Here is a 26,943-nt window from a genome sequence, read left to right as displayed (position 1 = left end):
CAAGTAAACATTCAATACCTCTTAGTCACCATTATTTAATTCCCACTAGGGGAAGTAAGGACCAATCAATCAAAAGTATCAAGTAACTTGCCCAAACATGCCAGAGATACCACACACTTAGGGATAATTCCTGTGCTAATTTCTTGTCTTGGGAATTCCCAGACCAAGTTGGAAATGTCCAACACCCAACGTACCTGATATACAGACCCGTGGTTGCAACTTCTCTCTTTTTTTTGGCCGAGACGGGTGGCATGTGGGATGCTAGTCCCCCGACCAGGAATCGAACCCGTGCCCCCTTCCTTGGAAGCCTGGAGTTTTAACCACTGGACCACAAGGGAAGTTCTCCCACCCCTCCCCCACCCGACTCGTCTCCCATCACCAGCTGCAACTTTTATATCCTGAGGCCAGACTGTTACCTGTATTGGTGGGATTTTTTTTCTTTAGGGATTTTTTTCCTTACCCCCTTTTACGTAGGGAATAGCCTTTTAAGGCTTCTAGCATGAACCCAAAGCCTCTAACTCTGTCCCTGTGTAAGCATTAAAACTCAATGCCCTACAGTAATAGAAAACAGAATCCTACTTGTACCCACCACTATCTGGGTAGTCTTAGTACAGGCTTCAATTTCTGTTATTCAGATTAGCAGATCTCTCAGCTATGTATTTACAAGGACATGCTATGCTATGCTGTTCTTGTTGTTTTTTAATTCAGCATATCTAGGTGTTCATAGCAGGAGGATTTTCTGGTTATTCTAATTTGCCAGAACTAAGATTTCTATCATAGTTTTTTTTTTACTGACAATCAAATTAGTTCTGTTAATCTTTACATTCCCAGTTCTTACCTAAGGGAGCATTTTATATAGTTTTAAATTCCTGAAAATAAGCTCATGTTTTAAAGATGAAAGTTTATCAAAAACCTAGAGGTGGGGCCTCCCTGGTGGCGCAGTGGTTGAGAGTCCCCCTGCCGATGCAGGGAACACGGGTTCGTGCCCCGGTCCAGGAAGGTCCCACATGCCGCGGAGCGGCTAGGCCCGTGAGCCATGGCCGCTGAGCCTGCGCGTCCGGAGCCTGTGCTCCGCAACGGGAGATGCCATAACAGTGAGAGGTCCGCGTACCGAAAAAAAAACCAAACACCTAGAGGTGGGGAAGGGATAAGGAATAAAAAAAAACCCCTAGAAGAAACTATGACATAGATCATAAAACTGCCCAGAAAAATATAATGACAAATTATAAGCCTAAAATGTTTTACTAATGATCAGATGTCATACTACTTCAGAAACAAGGCTTATTTTAATAAATGACAAGGTAAAGCACAATTTAAAAATTCACCTGCAAAGACTTATCCTATTGAAAGGCTCCTCCTACAGTCGGAGAACCTGAATCACAGGAGGAACCCTCCCATCGGACAGGCCCTCCCGCGGGGAAAGTTTCCGGGGCAGGGGGCGGGGCTGCCGGAAGTCGCCGGTCGCCGTCTGCTGTTCGTTGTTTGAGCTGCTGACGGGAAGGAGAAGCCGGAGCTTCGGCTGCGCCGCGGGGCGGCAGTCACGACCGGAGCCCGAGCCGCCGCTAGCCTCTGGACGAGCCAGAAGCCAGGAGCACCAGCTGCGGAGCGGCGGGGCCGAACGCCCGCTCGCCTTCTGATCTCGCCATGTCGCGGGGCTCCATTGAGATTCCCCTCCGGGACACTGACGAGGTAAGTGTAGAGAATGGGGGAGGGTGGGGACCTTGAACTTGGAGATCTCTCCCTCCCCCTTTCTCTCGACTTCGTTTCCGAAGCGAGAGCACCCTCTCCCCAGATCCAGCCACCCGGCCGAAGCTCCTATCACGTCTTTCCCCAGCCCTAGCGCCCTCCCAGGCTGGGAACATCAGGTCCGCGCAACCTCGAAGCCACCCCGAGAAGGAGTTCTTGAAAGTTCCCCACCAACCTGTCCGTATTTGACAGTACTCTGCTCTTTTCCTAATTCAGGAGCGCAGGGGTGTGACAGTGCCTGATAAAATGTAAGGCACCTCATAGATCGCAGAGGTGGGCGCAGATGTCACTGTGTTCTCTCTGCTACTCAAACTAAGTGTCTCTCCCTGGGAATATATAGGATGTCGCCCTTCCTCCCTTAGAAACTCGAGTGTCATGGTGCACCACATCTGCCACACAAGGCTCCATCAACGAAACAGAGACCCCAAGATAATAGCCGCTGCAGTGTGCTGATAGAATTAACCCCATTTCCCTTCCTGTCGCCTCTTTTATGGGTGGCCTATGGCTTGTCTGAGTAAAGTCTTCAGAATTGATGTTGTCTTATTCGATATCTCATACTCTTACTTTTGATTGAGGTACAATATTGAGATATGGTTCACTTACTGTAAAATCCAGTGGTTTTTAGTAGTGTAACCATCACCACTATCTAATTCCAGAACATTTTCCTACTGTTATTTTTGTGCCACATTCAGGAGTGTGTGTGACACAAATGATGCCTCCATGATTAGTGTGTACGGTGGCACTCAACTTTGCATTGCCTCTAGGACTGTGCTTCTCAAGTTGTCAGACCGGGACTTCCCTGGTGGCACAGTGGTTAAGAATCTGTCTGCCAATGCAGGGGACACGGGTTCAAGCCCTGGTCCGGGAAGATTCCCACATGCTGCGGAGCAACTAAGCCCGTGCGCCACAACTACTGAGCCTGCGCTCTAGAGACCACGAGCCACAGCTGCTGAAGCCCACATGCCTAGAGCCTGTGCTCTAGGCACAAGAGAAGCCACCGCAAGGAGAAGCCCACGCACACCGCAATGAGGAGTAGACCCCGTTCCCCACATCTAGGGAAAGGCCGCGTGCAGCAACAAAAGACCCAATGCAGCCAAAAAACAAAAGTTGTCAGACCGAGTCTCAGAGTCTGTGGCATGAGTCTCTGAGATGTTTATCTGTACTTTACCTGCATTATACGTTACGCAGGGTTTCCTTTTAGTTTTTTCAGTAAGAAAAGCTTTTGTAGCATTTTATAGTTCTAGTGATTTGAGGACAAATAGCAGGGTTTGTTTGCTATGCTTTAACATTACCATATAACGTATTTGTCATATGCTCCTTAAACGTTTCTTAATGTATGCTTGTTCAGCCCTATTGAAAGTGAACACAAATCCTATGTATAACCATACTGATATATCTTTAGGAAAGCAGCAGTCAAAGAAGAAATGTGAATTTTAAAAAGAAAAATAAGAGTTAAAACCTACATTTTGTATTTTAGGTCATTGAACTTGACTTCGATCAGTTACCGGAGGGAGATGAAGTTATCAGTATTCTGAAACAGGAACACACACAATTGCACATATGGATTGCTTTGGCGGTGAGTATTCACGTAACAAATATTTTTTATATGTTGACTGGAAAAAATACGTGGTTCTATTTTCAGTTACAGTAATAGCCAGCTTGGGTGAATGATAGATAGTACCATGTATATGGAAGTTAATTGTATTAAAGGCAAGTTTACTAAGTGATGTGTTGGCCTCTGGTAAATTAGTATATGTTGGTGAAAGCAGAATTCATTTAAGTTAAAGAGTACTCTATACTGAGCATTTGGTTATTTAGTGATTACTCAGTGAAGACTGGCTTATGGTTTGTAGATAAACTGAGAAAAAACGAGGTGCCACAATTTAAACAATCTAACACCCTCTACCCTCCCCAGCACCAGCTGCATAACGATGTTTCTTTTTTGTCGGAACATTATAGTAAATGATTATGAATAAAATACAGTAAATACTTTGATCATTATTCCTAAGCAAGTTTGTCACAGGTCCCTTTCACGTAAAGATACACAGGAGGCCTCTGACCTTGAAGAGTCAGAGAAGTAGATCTGGAATCGGGCTTGTGTCCAGTGCTCAAGCCTAACTCTTTTTTTTTTTTTTTTTTTTTTTTTTTTAAGCCTAACTCTTAAAGAGTTTCTTAAGTATGGATTTACAGAGAGATACTTTCAGTGACAAGCAGTGCCCTCCTGACTTGAAGTGCTAAGTTTTCCTGGTCTTTGGAGAACAAGAGATTAATGCTTGTCACATATTTTTTAAAACCAGAAGGGAACTTAGTATTTTTTTAGTACAAATGCCTCCTTTAACAGCACTTACATGAAAATTGAAATCTTGGAGGGTTAGCATGGAACCTGTAGTAAAATAAATTCATAAAGCATTGTGGGCTGTAGGTTGTTACACTAGAAAGAATGTAGGCTTTGGGATTAGAGAGTCCTTTGTTCAAATTCCAACTCGGCTACTAACTAGACAAATGATCTACCTTCTGAGCCTATTTCCTCATCTAAAATAGGGGGTTGTTAGCACTCACCTTAAGGGTGGTTGTACAGATTAGAGATAATGTATACGAAGCTCCTGGCATTGTTTGTGGCCCACGGTAAGGGGTTAATAAATGGTGGATATTCCTTTTATTATTAATAAATGAAACAGATTCCCAGGGAAGTTATTCAGCAGACCCAAAGTCATAGACAATTTTTGATGGATCTATAACTGGAACCTAAGTTTTCTGTTTGGAATTCTTTATACCCTCTCACTATTGCTTTCTCTCTTGGACTCTGATTTAGTTTGAAATCAGCTATTGCTAGGTAAGAAGATGGAAGCATTTGTAGTGATTATAATTTTTTAAACAGCTTTATTAGGTATAATTCATCTATAGTAAACTGCACATATTTCACATGTACCATTTGAGAATTTTTAGCATATATGTACACCTGTGAAATCATCACCACAATCAAGATAACGAATATATCTGTCACCCCTAAAACTTTCCTCCCACCTCTCCCTTGCCCCTCCACAGTGCCCAGGCAACCCCTGATCTGCTTTTTGTCACTAAAGATTAGTTTGAGATTTATCCATGTTGTAGCACGTACCCAATAGCTCCTTTTTACTGCCGAGCAGTAGCCATTATACAGATAGACCACAGTTTGTCCATTCACCTTTTTCTCAACAATTTAGTTGTTTCCAGTGTGGGGCTATTACACATAAAGCTGCTGTAAACATTTGTGTACAACTTTTTGTATTGACATATCCTCCAGTAATTCTAGTTTGATTCTTTACCTTGTAGCTGGAATACTACAAGCAAGGAAAAACAGAAGAGTTTGTAAAGTTGTTGGAAGCAGCGCGTATAGATGGCAATTTGGACTATAGAGACCATGAAAAAGACCAGATGACTTGCTTGGATACATTGGCAGCCTATTATGTACAACAGGCTCGGAAGGAGAAGAATAAGGACAACAAGAAAGATCTTATTACACAGGCAACCCTATTGTATACGATGGCAGATAAAATTATTATGTATGATCAGGTAAATTAAATCAGATATCTTTGAATTTATGAAAGGGAAAAAAGTACCACATGAAAGTAAAATGTGTATAATAGGCAACAGATTTTCTTTCAGTTTTTCTTAAAATAACATAGTTGATAAGAATAGTCAAAAAGAAGGGTTCCTTAATAAAATAGAAATTTCTTTGGTCCTGGTACTGTTGAAGTAATATGGGCAGATTTAGCATGTGAAACTTATCCACTTGTTGAGTTGGTAATTCCAACATCCTCAGGTGAACTTCAAGCATATTTTAAGGAGTTTGAACTTTTCTTTTTGTCATCGTTCCTGGCACAGACAACTTGCATTTTAGGATAGTTCCTCAATTTGCAATTAAGAATTGCTTACTGGTAGTTTAAACACATTACAGTGATAGAGGAATTCGTGTGATGATCCGCTTCCTTCCTATATGGTTTTCATTTTCATGTTACACATTTGTGTTAAATTGTGGTTAGTCCTGGATAAAGTCAAGTCTAAGATGATGCATTACTTTTTCAGAACCATTTGTTGGGAAGAGCCTGCTTCTGCCTACTTGAAGGTGACAAAATGGATCAGGCTGATGCACAATTTCATTTCGTACTCAACCAGTCTCCAAATAATATTCCAGCCCTTCTTGGTAAGTCATTTTTGGCAACCATCTTAGGAATCTGTATTTTTCATCTGTGCCTAGAATGTATTTCTTTGTTGATGACTCCTTAGTAACTGGGCTGGGCAGCAAAGTAGAAGAGCTTTGCCTTATTAAAAATAAAACTATTACAATAGATCATTGTTTCTGTTGAAATTACAGAAATAAGATATATACCAGTTAAGCATAATTTGTTATACACTTCTAAAGCGTCAATAAGCAATCTATTTGGACAACTCTAAGCTACTTTAATTATTTTATAACATTTAACATAATATAGTACCGTTCTATTTATAGGCATAGATTAATGTACCCTCATGGAAAACAAGTTTAGATATGAAATCATTTTTGCTATTTTCAAGTATTTCTTACTGAGAGAGATATTTGATTTACATGAGTTAGTAGAGAGCATATGAGACTTGTGTTCTTTAATAAGTGCATGTTTATTTTTAAAAATCATTACAGGTAAAGCTTGCATTTCATTCAACAAGAAGGATTACAGAGGAGCTCTCGCTTACTATAAGAAAGCCTTGCGAACTAACCCAGGATGTCCAGGTAAGAGAAAAACTGTAAGTCTAGGCTGTGTATGATCCAACTTAAAATATTGATGTTTGATTCAAAAGCTGCATAGTAGATCATAATATAATCTTTTTGCCCTATACTAGTTTTCTTTCCAAAATCTCATTCATCTAGCAAATTTTGAAGTCAAATGTAAAATGTTTCCAGAAGGAGAGGGTGTCAGTGTCAAATTCTGTTGTTAGGCCAAGTAAAATAGGGAATGAAAATTGATCATTGGATTTCCAGCATACAAATCATTAGTGACCTTGATAAAGCAGTTTTACTGAAATGGTGGAGGTGAGATACTCATTAGGGTGGAGTCAAGAGAGAAAAAGGGAAGGGAATTGGGAGGCAGCAAATGTAGATCTCTCAAGGAGTTTTACTATCTAGGGAAGAGTAGGAATGAATTGACAACTGGAAAGGGAAATGGAATCAAGAGGGGATTTTTTTAAGATGCGAGAATGTATATGGATGAGAATGATCTAGTTGAGAGGGAAAATTTGATGATGTGGGAAAAATAGGGCAGGGTTGCAGGAGCAGTGTCCTTAGATGAGAAGGGGTAGGAACTAGTGAGCAGTGGAGAGGTTATCCTTATAAACATGGTTGTGATTTGGCATGGCTTTGGAATTGGGAAGCATTTATAAGCATAGCTCTGTAGATGTGCATGTAGTCAGTCACTATATTTAAGACCTTAATGAAGCTTTTTGTTCTTTGTTTAAAAATTGCTCTTTAAAAATTAGATAATGAAGCTGTGACAGGGCGCGAGAGAGTCATGGACATATACACGCTAACAAACGTTGTAAAGTAGGTAGCTAGTGGGCAGCAGCCGCATGGCACAGGGATATTGGCTCGGTGCTTTGTGGCAGCCTGGAGGGGTGGGATAGGGAGGTTGGGAGGGAGGGAGGCGCGGGAGGGAGGACATATGGGAACATATGTGTATGTGTAACTGATTCACTTTGTTGTGGGGCAGAAACTAACACACCATTGTAAAGCAATTATACCCCAATAAAGATGTTAAAAAAAAATTAGATAATGAAGGTACAGTGTAGCCAGGAGCATTGGAAGACAAGAAAAATACCACTATTATAGGTGTTCTGTTCTGTGGTGAGAAAGGTATCCTTGATGAGGGGGTAAGTGTTGGGAGGTGTGAGGGGAGAGTGGTATGCTCTGACCTCCAGTGAAACCAAGTTTGTGATACACCCGAAGATTTTATAGTGTAGTTATACTGAAGTTAATTCTGCGATTTTGCAACTTGTAAATAGAGAATGTTTAAGCATTAAAAAAATTTTTAATCCTAAAAATGCCCTAATTTGACAGACTGCATGACTTGATTTTATTTTTGTAGCGGAAGTTCGTTTAGGAATGGGCCATTGCTTTGTCAAACTTAACAAATTGGAGAAGGCTCGTCTGGCATTCAGCAGAGCCCTGGAACTCAATTCCAAGTGTGTGGGAGCATTGGTGGGACTGGCTGTTCTAGAACTCAACAATAAAGAGGTATGTGAGTGAAAAAACTGTCTAGTTCCTGACTGATTTGTCAGGTGAATAGTATTGAATTATATATTGAATTATATCTCAACAGAGCTGTTAAAAAATGCAATCTTTTGGAGTCTTTTCTATTATTTGCCTTAGCAGTAAATTATTTAGGACAGTGATATCAAGTATATTTACTACATGCACCCAATTTCAAAGGGCAGGAAATGCTTTCCAGTGGCAGTGTTTCTGCAGTTAAGTTTGTTAAGAAAGCTAAATTCTAAAAGTTTACCTCACTATTTGAATTTATTTTTATTATTTTTTCTTTAATTTTTAAAGATTACTTTCCATTTGCAGTTATTACAAAATCTTACCTATATTCCCCATGTTGTACAGTACATCCTTGAGCCTATCTTACACCCAGTAGTTTGTACCTCCCACTTTCCCACCCTGTATTGCCCCTCCCCCCTTCCCCCTCACTGGTAACCAGTAGTTTGTTCTCTATATCTGTGAAGCTGCTTCTTTTTTGTTATATTCACTAGTTTGTTGTATTTTTTAGATTCCACATATAAGTGATATCATACATTATATATCTTTCTCTGACTTACTTCAGTTAGCATAATGCCTTCTGGGTCCATCCATGTTGCTGCAAATGGCAAAATTTCATTCTTTTTTATGGCTGAGTAGTATTCCATTATATATGTACATATACCATATCTTCTTTATCTATTTATCTGTTAATGGATACTTAGGTTGTTTCCATTATCTTGGCAGTTTCCATATCTTGCTATGGACTTTGGGGTGCATGTATCATTTCGAATTAGTGTTTTTGTTTTTATCAGATATATATACCCAGGAGTGGAATTGCTGGGTCATATGGTAGTTCTGTTTTTAGTTTTTTGAGAAACCTTCATACTGTTTCCCACAGTGGCTATGCCAATTTTCATTCTCACCATCACTGTTGGAAATTTTTTAATCCCTGATGAAAGTTAACTAAAACAAGAGCTATATTTTGCTATCTGAACTTAGATTTGTATAATCTTATTTCTTCAACTATAAAGGAAACTTTGAAAAAGTGCTATTTAAGTAATATTTCACTCAACCCTGCCATCATTGTTTTTCTTTTAGGCTGATTCCATCAAAAATGGTGTCCAACTTCTTTCCAGAGCCTATACTATTGATCCTAGCAACCCTATGGTATTGAACCACTTGGCAAATCACTTTTTCTTCAAAAAGGTAGGAGAAATCATTTATTAAAGTTGTTTAATTTTAAATCCTGATTTTTGTTTTTCTGTACTGCAGGTGATACTTTATCTTTTTAACTTGGAAAGAAATTTGAATCAAGAGTTTTTTTTCAAGTTAGAGTTTGGATTAGTATCTGGGGATACTAATTAGTATCTGGGTATGTTTGTTCATTCATTCATTCATTCATTTAATAATTATTGACCCTGTATACTGTACCCAACATTGCGATAGGGATGTGGAGTTCAATAAGATGTGGTTTCTGCACTCAAGGAGTTGTTTCATAGAAAACACAGATATGGGAACAAATGTAAATGTAAAAATAAAGGTCTCTGCCCTGCTGTGGTAAAGAAATGAAAGAGGAAGTGATTAAGGAGAGTTTTCATCACCAAGAATGAGAGAGCTCTTGAACTATGTTTTTAGAAGAAGGTCACTAGGTAGCTGAAAGAAGACAGGCACAGATCTATGAAATGGTCTTAGTAGTTTAGTAAGAGTGTAGCATATGGTGAAATTTTTGCTTGTTTATTTTCACATGTTGATCATGGTGTAATTTTTTAAGTTACCACTAACTCTGTAGAAGCAGTGGCATTCTAGGTTTCTCAGATACTAAAAGAGTTTTTATATAGTTAGTAAGCATGAGTTTAATCAGTCATTTTTAAACCAGGTACTAAATTATACCAAGAGCTTTAATTAAATAGCAGTTTAGGTAAGAGTTCACAAAACTGCATCAATCCTTATTAGTAATAGATGCTATGTTGCTGTTATTGTTGCTATTAATATGCATCGTATGCTTATAAAATGCCAAGTACTGTTAAAAGTGCATGCTATGAATTTATATGATATTCAAAATAGTCCTATGTGGTAGGTAATATTTTCCTCATTTTGTGGATGTAATGGAAGCAAGAGTTAATAGCCTGAGGTCACACAGCTATTCACCATGATGCTTTACTCTCTCTGGCTGTAGAAGCATACTCCCTTTTCATAATGAATTATTAATTAAGCTTTATGCTATAGCTGTTTTAGTACTAAAAGGCAGCTACTTAAGGAGAGGATGGAAATGTATCTCATATGTAAATGAAGTGTTACTGTTTAAGATAAAACAGCTACACAAGTTAGTTTGGTTTTTACTGGAAAAACAGCAACAGCACAAAAACAGAGGATGGATGATTCTAAATATTTGAGGGCATATCTAGTAGTCAGTGCTCACAGCAGTTGGGACAGCTTCCTTGAACCAAATGAGAATAATTCAGTTTTTAATTTTCAATGCTAGTCACCATTCCACTGCAGAAGATAAAGACTTGCTTCTACTGAGAACAATCAGTATATTCAGAACCTTAAAGATTACATAGGTGATGGACTTCCCTGGTGGCGCGGTGGTGGAGAGTCCGCCTGCCGATCCAGGGGATGCGGGATCGTGCCCCGGTCCGGGAGGATCCCACATGCTGAGCGGCTGGGCCTGTGGGCCATGACCCCTGAGCCTGCACGTCCGGAGCCTGTGCTCCGCGACGGGAGAGGCCACAGCAGCGAGAGGCCCGCGTACCGCAAAAAAAAAAAAAAAAAAATGAAAAGATTACGTAGGTGAAATATGTAAATCAAGCCAGTATATTTGGGTGTTACTGAACACCTGATCTGTGATCAGCACTGTGCCAGGTGTCATGAGGTCATCTTGCACTGGATATATGTCTTTAAGGTTTACAGAGCATGTTTACATATGTTTTCTCAGTTTGTCATTACAACAGCCCTAGAAGGTAGGCAGGGTATTTCCATACACTCATTCCAGTGAACAGTATATAAATTAAGCCAGAAGGCTGTGTCATGTAATTAAAAGTGTGGAATTTGAATCACTTGGTTCAAATTCTGGCATCACCATTGTATATAGTTCTGTTGCTTTGCGCAAATAAACTAATAATTTCCCTAAACTTTAATTGCCTCACTTATAAAATAGTAATAATACCTACTATATAGGATGTGAGGGATGGTAGTTAGGATTAAATGTAATATGCATATTAAATACTTATCTAATGTGAAACACTCAGTTCCTGATAAAAGCTGCAATCCCATTATTATTTCTAATGTTAAAAAAAAAAAAAGTCGAAAGTGGTCATTGACCAAACAAAAACTCTACTTCAGACCAGATTTCTAGTCAAATGAATAAAACACATTCCTATTAAAACTGGAAAGTTGTTTCTACCCCTGATGTATGAACTCTGACTCTGAGACACTTGGGAGACTAATCCAAAGGAAAGTCAGGCCTAATAGAAAGGTCATGACCCATGCATTCAAATAGAGCTGAGTCCAAGTCCAAGTGCTGGCGCTTGCTACCCTCATGTGATAGAACATAGCCTTGGAGTCAGAAAAAGAAAAACAACCCACTAAATTGAGATTCTGGCTTTTCACCTTAGATAACAAACTTTACTTCTTTCAGTGTCTATTTTCCCATCAATAAAATGGTAATAATGACACACTTTGCAGGGAGGTTGATTAACCTTAGAACTAATATAAGTATTATACCTAGCAGAGGGCTTTGGATATAATAGTTCTCAATAAACTGTAACTGCTTCCATTACTGTTAATAAAGGACTTAACCTCTCTTGGGTTCTCTCATCACAAAAATAGGGACTAATGCCTCAAAGGATTGTTGTGGGGATTAAATGAAGTAATAGTACTGGGGAGATGTTAAGTACTGGGCCACTGTTAGTTCCCATCCTCCCTGAATTCATCAGCGAGGGGGTGAGGAAAATGATTTGTAATTCTGGATACAGTGCTGCTATTGTTCATTCAATAAACAAATTGTAAAAGTGAAATTTGGGGAAGCCTTATGACTGAGACTGGTAGAATTGTTTGGGTTCACTCAGTTGAGTTTCGGATCTTCCTTGTTCAGGATTACAGTAAAGTCCAGCACTTGGCTCTCCACGCATTCCATAATACAGAAGTGGAGGCCATGCAAGCAGAAAGTTGCTATCAGTTGGCTAGATCATTCCACGTCCAGGTAAGTTAACTTTACACCCTCTCTAAATATCTAATTCTTTAATGGTTTTCCAAATCATTTAAAAACTTTTGTACATATTGTTGGCCTTGTTTTATTTCATTTTTTAGGAAGATTATGACCAAGCTTTCCAGTACTACTATCAAGCCACACAGTTTGCCTCATCCTCTTTTGTGCTGCCTTTTTTTGGTTTGGGACAAATGTACATTTATCGAGGTGACAAAGAGAATGCATCTCAGTGCTTTGAGAAAGTCTTGAAAGCTTATCCTAATAATTATGAAACTATGAAAATTCTTGGCTCTCTATATGCCGCCTCAGAAGACCAAGAAAAACGAGATATCGCCAAGGTATGTTTTAAAAATCTAAAAATTTTATTTTCTGTTAGCTATCTCTAGATGCGCATTCCTCATTTCTTGTTATTGCTAGTAGAAATATGATGGACACAGTTTTGTTAGCTGAGTTTGTTGTAGTTGAACTAACATTTGACTTATCAAACAGGGTAGAGTAGCTACCACATTTCAATGTCATACCCTAGAGTTGGAATGCTTTAGCTTAATGATCTCTTTCATCCCAGGGCCATTTGAAGAAGGTCACAGAACAGTATCCTGATGACGTTGAAGCTTGGATTGAGTTGGCACAAATCTTAGAACAGACCGACATACAGGTATTTAGCCATGTTTTCCATCTGCTACCTGATGTGTTTTTGGTAAGCCTAATGCAGTGTTTCTCTTCCTCTCATTTTCACTTACACTTTATTCTGTCCACCATGAAAATACAGGGTGCCCTGTCAGCCTATGGAACAGCGACACGGATCCTTCAGGAGAAAGTGCAGGCCGATGTCCCCCCAGAGATTCTGAATAACGTGGGTGCCCTCCATTTCAGGCTTGGAAATCTGGGAGAGGCAAAGGTAGGAACGTAGAAATATTCCCTTCTTTTATACTATCAAGTTCAATGCACACTTTTTCCTATGTATCAACCAAGTCTTTTAACAATGTAATTTTCTATTCTTTCTCCTAGAAATACTTTTTGGCATCATTGGATCGTGCCAAGGCAGAAGCTGAGCATGATGAACATTATTACAATGCCATTTCTGTTACAACATCATACAATTTAGCCAGGCTGTATGAGGCGATGTGTGAATTCCATGAAGCAGAAAAACTATATAAAAACATCTTACGGGAACATCCTAATTATGTTGACTGTAGGAATTTTAAACTTTTTTTGTGTGTATTAAAATGTCCACAACAGCAGCAAAAAATTTAGCCTGAAAAAAATCTTTCTTAGAACCAGTAGTAAACAGTTTTAGGAAATTCCCTTGCGGTCCAGTGGTTAGAACTCCATGCTTCCACTACAGGGAGCCTGGATTCGATCCCTGGTCAGGGAACTAAGATCCTGTAAGCCCCGCAGTGCAGCTGCGGTGCGACCAAAAAAAAGAGTTAAACAGTGTTGAAGGTTATATGCCTGCCCCGTTTTCTTCAAGGCAAATTTGTGGCCTTAAAAAAAACAAAAAAGAAAAAAGATGCAGCTTCAGTTAAATTTGTGCTAGAAACGAAAAGAAACAACTAAAAACCAGTTGGACCATATTTTATAGACTAGGCCATCTTCAGTGGGTCAGCTACCTTTATTAGGCTTTTAACAACTCCTTGGCATATTTGGTGATGGGTTTATCTTTATGATGGGTCCTGCTTTGAATTCATATAAACATTTTGCAATGTTTATAATAGAACAGTGCTTTTCCTGGAAATAATTATTACTAAAAATGTCCTACCTTGAGTTTTTACAACCTAGACAATGTGAAATTTGGTAACTTTTTAACTAAAAATATTTTATATGCTGTACTTCCCTTAAAAGAACCTAAAGCTATGATGTTTTGACTGTGGTCAAATTAGGGGCTAGCAATTTGGCCCCTGTCATACTGTTATGGATGCAAAAGTGATTTAAAATAAATAAGGTTTTAGTTGAATGTCAGGCTAAATTTGAACTGAGTTGATAGGCAGTAGTAAGCCATTGTTGTTTCCTGGAGAGAGTGACATTTTTTGGAGAAAATAACAACATTTGTATGGCACTTTTTTTATTTAAGTGGGAGAGCCACAGTTAGAGCCCAGGTTTTCTAACTAGTAATCCCTAGTAGTCTGTGCTTTCACTGTAGTGCCATATGCCAAGCACAGTGCTGTGCGTCAGAGAGAAATTGGAAACAGAACAATGCTAAGCTTTTAAAATAACTTAACTTGAGATGATGACTTGGTCCAGGGTGCTAGCCTGGGGAACGGAGTGGAAGAGATAATCTGAGATTTCAAACAGGAAGACTTGATGGTGGCAGAGTTGCTCTTCAATTTATTAGGTTATTAATTAGCTATATTGATACTTGTTATAGTTTCACCTGTGGGACTTTTCTGTTCATTATTAATGTATTAATGAAAAACAATTGTTTCAAAAGTATGACTTTAAAATTATGATTCTACTTTATAGCTAATATTTTAAACATGAAAACGTGTATATTTTCAGGCTATCTGCGCCTAGGAGCCATGGCTAGAGATAAAGGAAATTTTTATGAGGCTTCAGATTGGTTTAAGGAAGCTCTTCAGATTAATCAGGTTGGTAATATTAACTCTTAGATTTGAAAAATAATTATTTCACCATTTCCCCCCAGTAAATCAAGTTTTCCTTTTAATGGCTATCATATTTCTAGACTTGGCATCTCCCTGTTCTTTTCATTTACTTGTTAAAGATACTAAAGGGTATAGAAGTCATCTAAACGTTTTGATTGTGGCCCACAGTAAGAAATAGATTTCACACTACAGCCTAGTACATACACACGTGTGTATACAGACAACTGAAATCAAAGTTTTACAAATCATTTTGTGCTCTTTCCATAGGCAGTACATTGACATTTTTACTGTATTCCATTCTGTTGCATTTCTTATGGTGATAACTAAACATTAAATTGATGTTACAAGTCACTGATCCATCTCAACTCTCAGTTTGAAAAACACTGTTGTAAATGTAGCTTGTAAACCTCTCCAGTAATTAGCTGTTGTGGAAAGATGATTGATCTCTCTGAATCCAAATTACAGATTTTGCTTCTTTTTATACGTGTGTTTTTAGGACCATCCGGATGCTTGGTCTTTGATTGGTAATCTTCATTTGGCAAAACAAGAATGGGGTCCAGGCCAGAAGAAATTCGAGAGGATATTAAAACAACCAGCTACTCAGAGTGACACTTATTCTATGCTGGCCCTTGGCAACGTCTGGCTCCAAACTTTGCATCAGCCCACCCGAGACAGAGAAAAGGTAATCTTTTTCCATCTCTTTAAAACAAAATTGATACTTATTTGATTCTTGTTTGAATTTTTTTTATAATGTTTGTATCTCTTTATAGGAAAAGCGTCATCAAGATCGTGCTCTGGCCATCTACAAACAAGTACTCAGAAATGATGCAAAGAATCTGTATGCTGCTAATGGCATAGGTAATTATACAGTTTGGATATCCATAATAATTTGTGAAATGAATGCTTTTGGAGGGATGTTTGTAGATCAGAATTTCTCTCTAGTTGTTTTTCTGGCTACAATTAGAAAATTCTAATTCTGTGAACCTTTTTATAACTTTAGGAGCTGTTTTGGCCCACAAAGGATATTTCCGTGAAGCTCGTGATGTATTTGCCCAAGTAAGAGAAGCAACAGCAGATATCAGTGATGTGTGGTTGAACCTAGCACACATCTATGTGGAACAAAAGCAATATATCAGCGCCGTTCAGATGGTAATGTCTTATTTTTCAAGATATTTTTATTTTGTGTTCATTGTTGAGCACTTGTTTCCTTAACCATTCTGGTCCTGCCTTGGAGCTGGATGCTATCTCTTACGACACTGTGTCTATTCAGAGGCTTATAATTATATGTGGTTAAGGCCAGTCTTTGGTGTCCAGACAGAGATGTGAGTCCTGGTTCCACCTTTAATTGCATGTCTTGGACAAAGGACATCTTCTCTGAGCCAGTTTTCATATCTATAAAATAGAAATAATTGTACCTTAATCTCATAGAATTTTTTGAGCATCCAGAATGAAAAATACTTGGCACCATACTTGGCACTAGTTTGCCTCGCATAGCAGTAAGTACTCAGAAGTTAGTGGGATTTAATATCCGTTTGCTTGTTTTACCCTCTTACTTCTCAGATGAGAGAACTGAGTTTCAGGAAGGTTAAATGACACTTAAAATGAAACTCCATGGGGATAAGTTTTCATGGTTATAGAATTATTTTTTAAATTTATTTTTGGCTGCATTGGGTCTTTGTTGCTGTGCGCAGGCTTTCTCTAGTTGCGGCGAGCGGAGGCTACTCTTCGTTGCGGTGTGTGAGCTTCTCGTTGCGGTGGCTACTCTTGTTGCAGAGCACGGGCTCTAGGCGTGTGGGCTTCAGTAGCTGTGGCATCTGGGCTCAGTAGTTGTGGTGCACGGGCTCAGTTGCTCCGTGGCATGTGGAATCTTCCCGGATCCGAGCTTGAACCCATGTCCCCTGAATTGGCAGGCGGATTCTTAACCACTGCACCACCAGGAGAGCCCATGGCTATAGAATTTTATTATGCTTTTCATATTTGTTGATTACTTGAACTTGAAGTAAAAGAGTCATGCTTAGCATCTTTTGAATAGTAAAAAGTAAAAATGTTCTTATGGGGGAATTATTATGGTCAGAAAAAACAGGTTTCTGAACAAAGTTAGAAGACAGGCTCTGGACTTCCCTGATGGCGCAGTGGTTAAGAATCTGCCTGCCAATTCAGGGAACACTGGTTCGAGCCCTGGTCTGAAAAGATCCCACACGCCGCAGAGCAGCTAAGCCTGTGAGCCACAACTACTGAGCCTGCACCCTAGAGCCCGCGAGCCACAACTACTGAAGCCTGCACGCCTAGAGCCCACGCTCCACAACAAGAGAAGCCACCACAATGAGAAGCCTGTGCACCGCAACCAAGAGTAGCCCCCTCTTGCTACAACTAGAGAAAGCCCGTGTACAGCAAGGAAGACCCAACACAGCCAAAAATAAATAAATAAATTTTAAGAATAAAAGAAGATAGGTTCTGGGAAGTGGTTAACCATTTTTCTAAAAAGGATGGGTATTATTGTATTCAGAATATTGGAAAGGTCCTGGTCACAGGGACTTACAGAACCCAGATTGCATATGGTAGTCTCAGAGGTTGTGTTTTTGGAGGTGGGCCTTCTTGATCTGCAAATTAATTTCTAGGGATATTCAGGGAAAAACCGTCTAACCACCTTCCACAAAAAAGAACTTACCTATGATAAGATATGTTCCATGGTCAGAAAGTGATATGTTCACAGCAAAATTAATACCAGTATTGCTATATTGGTTTTACTAAGAAATTAACAGCAAGAACAGTGAGACTTATCATTCTCGTTGCCAGTAGGTTCCACCAGTCCTAAAGAAAGGTGGTAGAGCACCTTAGGAGCCAGGTGTATGACTTCTAATAAGTTGTCAGTGAGCTTGTTCTAGATAGTATTGCTGAAGATACAAAAAAAAGACCTTCCAGTCTGTTTAACCTTTCAGTGTTGGTCGAAATTTCAAATGGAAAAACTATTTCTAGTATGTAATTTTTCTTGTCAGGTTTTTATGTTGTGAAAAATGTATGCTGGTGAGTGTAAAATATCGTCCTCAAATTAGTCTTTGAAATTAACCGTTCAAAAGACAAAATACCTTTTCACATAGCTTTAAGATTGCTTGAAATTTTGTCACAAAATGACAATATCATTTAATCCTTGTTGTGTTTTAATTAACGTTTTCTTTTATTGTAGTATGAAAACTGCCTCAGAAAGTTCTATAAGCACCAGAACACTGAAGTTGTCCTCTATTTGGCCCGGGCTCTCTTCAAGTGTGGCAAGTTACAGGAATGCAAACAGACTCTGCTGAAGGTAAAAAAGAGAACTCAATTCTATGCTGCATTGTATTTTTTGTCCTGTTTTACGCATGCTTACACACCTAACACTCTATTTGACTAAAATTCTTTTCATGTTATTATACCATATGAAAGATTTGCTTTGTTTTTGTTTATAGGCTAGACACGTGGCACCCAGTGATACAGTTCTTATGTTTAATGTGGCCTTGGTCCTGCAAAGATTAGCTACCTCTGTCCTGAAAGATGAAAAGAGTAATCTGAAGGAAGTACTCAATGCTGTGAAAGAACTGGAGCTTGCACACAGGTAAGATTTTGTAGGAACAACCTTTGAAATGCTTTGTTTCTTTAAACCCACAAGGCTCAAAAGAGAATCATTCTCTATTAGAATCATTCCAGCGATTTTTAAGCCAAAGCAGACAGCTTCCGCCAGGTGGCACCCAACCGTAGCCAGGATCCTGCTAGAATTGGATCATGTAGTCCGACCCCTAGAACTGGCTGGCTGGCTTTGCAAACTTGCCCTAGATTTTTCATTGACCTGTCAATAATATGACCCAGCATTTTACACACTAGAAATTTTTCAACTCCACTTACGCTGGTTTTACTTGTTATACTAGTGTCTTTTTATGTGATATTAGTTTTACTTAAGCTGAGATTAAGACCTTTCCTCTTAAATATTGAATAAATTTATTCAGCTCAGCTCAAAATTTATGTAACCTTACAGTACTTATTTGGTAATTCAGTGTATGATAAAATTAAAACCTGACATCTCTTCAGGTTTTGTCCAGCCTTATTTGAATTCTTGTTTAAGTATTCCTTGCCTTGCCTAGTAGATTGTAAGTGCTTTCATGGCTTAAGCCTCTTAACCTCCATGCTGGCATATTTAGTAAATTTGGTGTTTAGTAAAATTCATTGCTGGAATTGATTTTTGGTTGTCTGTGAATTTACTGATACCGTTAACTGTAACTTTATCATCATGAACTTACTAATATTGAGTGGTGTATTGATGAGAGTCCTTTTTTAAGTGAGTTGTATATATATTTTTCTTATTGAGATAACAGCCCTTCATGAATACATTCATTTAAGTATTAAGTGTTTATTAAGTTTCAATCAGTATGTAAGCCTCCTCTCAGACTGTTTTTTTAAGAACAGATTAAAAATCTAAAGGGTCTGTTTCATTAATTTTTTTTAAGTAAAGTATTTCATTTTCTCATTCTATTTAGATATTTCAGTTACTTGAGTAAAGTTGGAGATAAAATGAGATTTGATTTGGCCCTCGCTGCTACAGAAGCCAGGTAATGTACTATTTATGGAAGGTGACTCTGGGTGAGGCAGTGATAGCAGTGTGGACTGGGAGAGTAACACAGTAGTGAATGGGTTTCTGACCTTCCAGAGGTCAGTCTTTCACACTCCTCTCTGGGACACTCCAGCCTGGACCAAGGCTTTTTCCTAAGGGTCCTTTCAGGGAATATGGCAAAGTTCAAGTACTTAAGTTGTATGGGAAAATACTTTTCTATTTCACTAATGTCAGCTATGTAGTCAGAATCAAGACACGATTCCTGAATCTGTCACATGTAAAGATAGTATTGGGAATCTTTTTAGCTGTGCTTTGGGAGGACGGTTATAATTTGCAAACTTAACATAGTTGACAGTATTGGCTTCTGAGAAATTAAGTTAATTTTCCTAATTAAGACTCCCTGGTGGTGCAGCAGTTAAGAATCCGCCTGCCAGTGCAGGGGACACAGGTTCGATCCCTGGTCTGGGAAGATCCCACATGCCGCGGAGCAACTAAGCCCATGTGCCACAACTACTGAGCCCACATGCCACAGCTACTGAAGCCCACGTGCCTAGAGCCCATGTTCCACAAGAGAAACCACTGCAATGAGAAACCCACGCACCGCAACGAATAGTAGCCCCTGCTCACCACAACTAGAGAAAGCCTGCGCACAGCAATGAAGACCCAAAGCAGCCAAAAAAATAAGATAAAATAGAAATTAAAAAAAAGAAAAGGGCTGAAGAATTAAAAAAAAAAAAAGACTTCCCATAGGTATCACCTAATGATCCTGCTTCAAACTTTTAAATGTGTGTAAGGAATACAGATGCTCTATGAGTTTTTTAATAAAAAGTATACTAGCTACATATGTATTTCTCTAAATTTGGATTGTTCTAGGCAATGCTCTGACTTACTGAGCCAGGCCCAGTACCACGTGGCCAGGGCACGCAAACAGGACGAAGAAGAAAGGGAATTGCGGGCCAAACAAGAACAAGAGAAAGAACTGTTAAGGCAGAAACTTCTCAAAGAACAGGTATGTATTGTGTTTGCAGTTATACTAGAATTAAAGGTGTACATACATACACTTTGTATGTTAAAAAAGAAGTTCTTCTGATGGTAGCCATGATTTTTTTTTTGTCATAAGAACATTGTGATGAGGTTTTTTCCTACTCTTTTTCCTCATAGGAAGAGAAACGTCTCAGAGAAAAAGAAGAGCAAAAGAAACTTTTGGAACAGCGGGCCCAGTACGTAGAGAAGACCAAAAATATTCTTATGTTTACTGGAGAGACTGAAGCGACAAAAGAAAAGAAAAGAGGTGGCAGTGGTGGACGGGTAAGATATGACTCCAGTTAGAAACGAAGCTAATTGGTTAAATTCACTCAGTACTTAGTCCTGAGCTTTGGCTTCCTCCTTTGCTAAAAGTTAGTTTTCCAACAGAGACTGCTTTAAATGGTATCCAGTATTTAGAAATGCATTTCACTGTTAGCTGAGTACAGTTTACCTTGTAGCAACTTTGTAGTTGATGATTTTTGCTATTTGAGGCATTCATCCCAATTAGAAGTTTTTAAAGTATGGGCCTCACCATGCACTTCTTCCACGTGACTTAGAGCAGCGGTCCCCAACCTTTTTGGCAGCAGGGACCGGAAAAATCGTGGAAGACAATTTTTCCATGGATGGTGGCAGTGGGGAGGGGTTGGGGGGAGGTGTTGGTTCAGGCGGTAATGCGAGCGATGGGGAGCGGTGGGGAGCGGCAGATAAAGCTTCACTCGCTCGCCCGCCGCTCACCTCCTGCTCTGCAGCCTGGTTCCTAACAGGCCACGGACCAGTACCGGGCCATGGCCCAGGGGTCGGAGACCTCTGACTTAGAGGACTGATGGGAAGTGGCCTCTTTCATACCTTAGCATTCCACCCACATTCCAGCAGCCAGGAAAGCAATGACTGTGGTCTTGTTTGGGTTTCAGCGGTCCAAGAAGGGAGGAGAGTTTGATGAGTTTGTCAACGATGACACCGATGATGACCTGCCTATATCCAAAAAGAAGAAGAGAAGGAAGGGCAGTGGTAGTGAGCAAGAAGGCGAGGAGGAGGAGGGTGGCGAAAGAAAGAAGAAGAAGAGGAGAAGGTAGTGTCATGGAATAACCTTTTAAATCACCTGGGTTTTAAACCACCTCATGAAAGTGGCAAAAGACCTTTCACCTTCTGAATCTTAGGTTTAGAATCTGTGAACACTTTTTTATCACTTGATCCCCCCAGATAGGGAAGCCTTTCATTCCCCCATTTCCTACTTTAATCCTAAAATGGGCCCCACTACCAAATTCCCGGCATGCTTGGAGTCTCCACACATGTCCACAGCTTTCCTTCTGAGAGCTCTGAGTCAGTCAATAATTGCCTTTCTTATGACTGAAAATTGCAATATTTATTGGAAAATCTATGCAGTGTAGGATGAGAAACGTTAGTGTGTCCACACTGACTGTCCATCTTTGAAATCTTAGAAAAGCCACTGAGCCTGTTTCCTCTCTGTAAAATAGCGATGGCCCACCTCCTGGTTTTACAGGATGTATAAAATGTGAATTTATGTGAAAGAAGGGCCTTTTAATCCTCCTAGTGCCATCCGCTGTTAGGATAAGTGGTGCCCTGCCCCCCTCTCACCTGGAAGTGCCCCTAAGCTGTCTGTTCCTCTCATGGTGCTTTCGTGTCCAGGAACCTCCAGTGTTAGCTAGACCTGTTCTTTCCAACCCATGTTTGGCTCTGCTTGTGGAATTCATTCAGACCTGTGGAATTGAAGCTGTGGCTGGATATTAGCAGGCCTGGGATGAGTAGTTGGAAGGGAAGAAAGAGGAGGGGAAGGAGGTTGAGTCTGGAGCCTGGGTCTTTTCTCACATCTTCTGTCACTCACCAAGGGCAAGATTCGAGCTCATCTTAGATTAATAAGAGGGCTTAAAAGTGACTCAGTTAGTCAGCAGACATGGCATAAATACAGTTTTTGCAGACTCCCGAGCCATGTGCAGTAAGAGTAAGTTGTGGTCTCTGCCCTTGAGGGGTGTACAGTCTGCTCGAGGCCAGCCCCTGTAAAGAAGGGTGTTCAAAATGACTAATACTGTTTGAATGGCACAGAAGTCTTGGGTTTTATAGGCACGAGTGAATCTTGACAAACTTTCTCTTGGTGTTCACTATTTTAGACCTCCGAAGGGAGATGAAGGATCTGATGATGATGAAACAGAAAATGGCCCCAAACCGAAAAAGCGCCGTCTACCAAGAGCAGAGAAGAAGAAGGCTGTAAGTGTCCAGCTCTGTGGTTTTCATCCCCAGTAGGCATCAAAGACTGCGGTACTCTAGAATACATTCTTCCCCTGCAGTGTCTTCAAGCACAGACACTTGTTTTTGAAGTTTGTTGGTTGCAGTTTGATTGTATCAGTATCACTGCAGTGCAAACCCAATTTAACAAGACATCCTAACATAAAGAGTCTTGACTAATCTATTACGTTTGATGATCTTCTTTCTTCAGCCCAAGCCAGAACGTCTGCCTCCTTCAATGAAGGGAAAAATAAAATCCAAAGCCATAATATCATCAAGTGACGATTCATCTGATGAAGATAAACTGAAAATTGCTGATGAAGGGTAGGAATTTTTCACTTATGTTCTCCTAGTGAAGGATAACCAAGAGTGGTCACTGTGCCAAAGCGTCATCTCTGCAGCTTCTTAGAATCTTAGAGCAGGAAGAAGCCTGAGCACACTTCTCATTCCAGTCTTGTCATTTTGTCCTACTAAATGTTTGTCCCTTAAAGAAGGAAACCTATTTTGAAATCTCATTTCTTCGTGGATATTAGCTGAAATTTTCTATCATTTTGCTACACTGCCATTGACTGGCTTAAAGTATTAAGAGTAGCCTGATCTTGGTCACAGGGAGAAAGGGACTTTCTTGACCATTTCCTCCCTTGTCAGGCAGGGATGACTCAGCACTGCCTGCTCTATGGAGGGCTTATCGTAGACTCCTCTAGCTCACAGCCTACTTGGTGAAACAATATTCTGTTTCACTTGTACTGAACTTGCCCCTCAAGCTCTGCATTTGGATTCCTAGACTAAGACTCTTAATACCATACTATGCTGGGTTCTTCTGATGGCCATCATTTCATTCAACAGACATTTGAACATCCATGCTATGAGATAGCAAGCTGAGAGCTGGGGATGCAGAAGATAAAGACATCGACCCTGCCCCCAGGGAATTTGTACTTTAGAGACAGTGGAGAATGACAATAAACCAAAACTACATTATAGTGGGAAAAGGGTTATCACTTACATTTTGCATTTATTGCTCTTCAGTGACCACATGTAATCTGGAGTTGAGGTAGTGGGGGGAATTATTGAGGTGTTTTTTTGTGGAAGAAAGGCTGTTTAAGTCTTAGAAGAAGAATAGAGAGTCCTAATCCACTGTACTTCAATAAAAAATAATAAGAATTTTTTAAAAAAATAAAAGGAAGAGAGAGTCTTGGTTGGTTAGAGGTGAGGCAGGGTGAGAGGTTAGCATGTCGAAGGGGCTAAGGGTCCTGGTGCAGGGCTAGTCTGGTAGGGTAAAGCATCTGTAAAGATCTGCAGTTCCCTTTTTCTCTGAAGATGCTGGTTGACACAGATTTGGATTGCTTTTCCCTAAAACACTGTTTCACCCTTGCCCACAGTGTTACCCTGGTCCACTGATTACAGAGTGATGGTTAGACCTTCATGAAGTGTTTGCTTGTTTGGCCAGATGGAATGGAGTGAATTAGATCCCGGGGCCCACTGCGCTTAGCGTGTATACAGAATGAGTTATGTGATGTGTGTCTAGGTTTCTTCTTTCAGTTGTAAGCACAAAGAGCCTTTCTTCGGTCTACAGGGATGTTTTCATTTCTAGGGAGAGTAGTATGTTTGACCTCCCTCACCCTCCTTAGACTGACCCTGTAGGATTTAATATTCCTTTCTTGGAATATCTGTTATGGAAACCAAAACTAAGGAATATGCCCGAGGAGAAGCATGTCCTCCTCTCCACAGCTCTGGTGGGGGAGCAGTTGTGACAGTGGTGAAGGGAATGTTCTTTCCTCCAAGAAGCCAAGATTCCCTGGGTGCCACTGCACCCCCAAGCATTAGCACAGGTCCCCTGCCCTTAACATCTGATAAGTAGAGGGGGAACTCTGGCAAAAGTACACAAACAAGCTGCAGAACCTTTTTATTTAGCCCCAGCTTCCTATGTTGAGTAGGTCTAGTCGTGGCGGAGGGCACCGGAGCAGAAGCAGATTCTGGGACAGAAAGGGTGACTTTGCTCCTCAGCGATCTTCTAGCACAGATGGCAGTGGCACAGAGGAGCTTCCCTCCCAGCCAGCCTTGGGACAGAGTGCATTCTTCAGAGTCTCTGCAGCCCAGTGAGGTCCCGGGTTGCACCTCTGCCACTGTGTATTGGTTTATAAAGATAAATAAATGTATCCCTTCCTTTTCATAATTTTACGTACGAAATTGAGAAATGCTTCATTCTGATGAAGGGTGCCTGGGATGACCAGTGCGGTCACCCTTCACTGCCTATGTTCTGTCTCAGAGCTAAAGTGCCTTATTCTTTTTAACTTTTTAATCCTCTCTTAATAACCCTATCACATTTACAAAAAAGCACACCAAAGGATATCACAAAACGAACACCTGTGTCAACAGCGATCCGGTCAAGACATTAAATGCCCTTCTTTTTTCAAGCACATCCCCGGTTTGTCGAGGCTCCCTTGGCCAGAACCCTGGTCTAACGAGCGTTTGTCTTTGCCAGACATCCCCGCAACAGCGACAGTGACTCCGATGAGGGCCAGCGGAGGAAGACGGGCGCCTCCTCGGAGGAGAGCGACTCCGACGAGAACCAGAACAAGTCCGGCAGCGAGGCCGGCAGCCCCCGGCGGCCCCGGAGGCAGCACTCAGATGAGGACTCAGACAGCGACCAGCCGGCCAGAAATCTCAGGCCCTCGGGCTCCGAACAGTCTGACAACGAATCCCTGCAGTCCGGGCGGAGCCGCTCGGGGGGCTCTGAGATGGACTCTCAGCCCGCGTCCCCCAGCGCCGAGTCGGACCACTACTCCGAGAGAGCATCTGACAACGAGGGGTCCGGCCGAGGCTCCGGCAGAGGCTCCGGCAATGAATCCGAACCCGAGGGATCCAACAACGAGGCCTCGGATCAGGGCTCAGAACGTGGTTCAGATGATAGCGACTAGGCTTTATTTCATGAAAAAGCTTCATCTCCGCAGGAAACTTTTTTAATATATGAAAGCTGTGATAAAAACATTTCAGGTGTTTGGTCAAACAGTGGTGGATTTTTCTTAAGGCAATTTTTTTCTCCTATCCATTTGTACGTTACCATGTCCCAAAAGATGTTTCCCTTGCGAGAGTCCAATATTTGAGTCTCTTGAGAAAAAGGTGACTATTCTTTATTATGGTACAATTCCACCTATCATATGTGAAAACCCCGGGAAGATAAACCCACATGCTGAACCATTCCTCCCGAGATTTGACTGAAACTGTGGCAGATGTCTCATGTTCTTTGTGTGTTAAGCAGCATATTATTAGGACTTTTATTGCAATCTTTTACCAAGTGGTGTGAGGAACTTGGTGTTAATGTCTTTGTTCCATTTCAAGTTTAGATCAGGAATATTTTTATTTTCTGGAGGAAGAGGTATCTACTGTATAATTGCACCAAAGTACAAATGAAAGGAAGGTTTTCTTCAATAGTGTAATACTGCAGCCATGTAGATAACACGACAAATATATCATTTGTTAGGTTGAGTAAGATGTGGAAAAATGCTTTTCTGTTAGTAGTATGCAAAGACCTACCTAAGCCACATAATAAAATTCTTTTACCAACTTTTATGTGTAACTTTGTGTCATTTTTTTTTTGCTCAGTACATTTGTATATGAAAATTTAGCATCTATAAAAAATACGCAAATATTTGGAAGAACCTGAGCTAAGCTGGAGGTTGTTTACTCAAAAGTTTTGCAATTAGATAAGGTGACCATATGTGCGTGGGTTTATCTCTGGGCTTTCTATCCTGTTCCATTGATCTGTATTTCTGTTTTTGTGCCAATACCATACTGTCTTGATTTGTAGTAGCTTTGTAGTACAGTCTGAAGTAAGGGAGCCTGATTCCTCCAGCTCCGTTTTTCTTTCTCAATATTGCTTTGGCTATTCAGGGTCTTTTGTATTTCCATACAAATTGTGAAATTTTTTGTTGTAGTTCTGTGAAAAATGCCATTGGTAGTTTGATAGGGATTGCATTGAATCTGTAGATTGCTTTGGGTAGTATAGTCATTTTCACAATGTTGATTCTTTCAATCCAAGAACATGTTATATCTCTTCATCTATTGGTATCATCTCTCTTTTTTTGGTATCATCTTTAATTTCTTTCATCAATCGCTTATAGTTTTCTGCATACAGGTCTTTTGTCTCCTTTGGTAGGTTTATTCCTAGGCATTTTATTCTTTTAGTTGCAGTGGTAAACGGGAGTGTTTCCTTAATTTCTCTTTCAGATTTTTCATCATTAGTGTATAGGAATGCAAGAGATTTCTGTGCACTAATTTTGTATCCTTCTGCTCT

The 26,943-nt window shown here is 40.2% G+C and overlaps 1 protein-coding gene across 2 annotated transcripts; it reads left to right on the top strand.

Moving 5' to 3' along the window:
- Positions 1–1,474: 1,474 nt before the first annotated feature.
- On the top strand, positions 1,475–26,215 carry CTR9 (CTR9 component of Paf1/RNA polymerase II complex). 2 transcript variants are annotated; one of them, XM_024757072.1, is made up of 25 exons: positions 1,475–1,689; positions 3,224–3,322; positions 5,059–5,298; positions 5,812–5,929; positions 6,404–6,493; positions 7,842–7,990; positions 9,095–9,202; positions 12,090–12,197; positions 12,305–12,541; positions 12,769–12,858; positions 12,973–13,101; positions 13,212–13,395; positions 14,700–14,788; positions 15,300–15,485; positions 15,574–15,661; positions 15,804–15,952; positions 17,988–18,104; positions 18,247–18,392; positions 19,309–19,380; positions 20,256–20,391; positions 20,544–20,690; positions 21,320–21,477; positions 22,535–22,631; positions 22,861–22,973; positions 25,132–26,215. In XM_024757072.1, the coding sequence occupies exons 1-25, from the start codon at positions 1,645–1,647 to the stop codon at positions 25,565–25,567; spliced, it is 3,531 nt and encodes a 1,176-aa protein (XP_024612840.1). In that variant the 5' UTR covers positions 1,475–1,644; the 3' UTR covers positions 25,568–26,215. The 2 variants fall into 2 exon arrangements, with proteins under 2 accessions (XP_024612840.1, XP_024612839.1); XM_024757071.1 differs by having other exon boundaries at positions 12,769–13,101.
- The last annotated feature ends 728 nt before the right edge of the window (positions 26,216–26,943 follow it).

This window comes from Neophocaena asiaeorientalis, unplaced genomic scaffold (assembly GCF_003031525.2).
Source record: "Neophocaena asiaeorientalis asiaeorientalis breed wild unplaced genomic scaffold, Neophocaena_asiaeorientalis_V1.1 scaffold504, whole genome shotgun sequence".
Taxonomy (NCBI): domain Eukaryota; kingdom Metazoa; phylum Chordata; class Mammalia; order Artiodactyla; family Phocoenidae; genus Neophocaena; species Neophocaena asiaeorientalis.
Note: the sequence above shows the minus strand (reverse complement) of the source record. Positions and strands in the feature narration are given on the sequence as shown.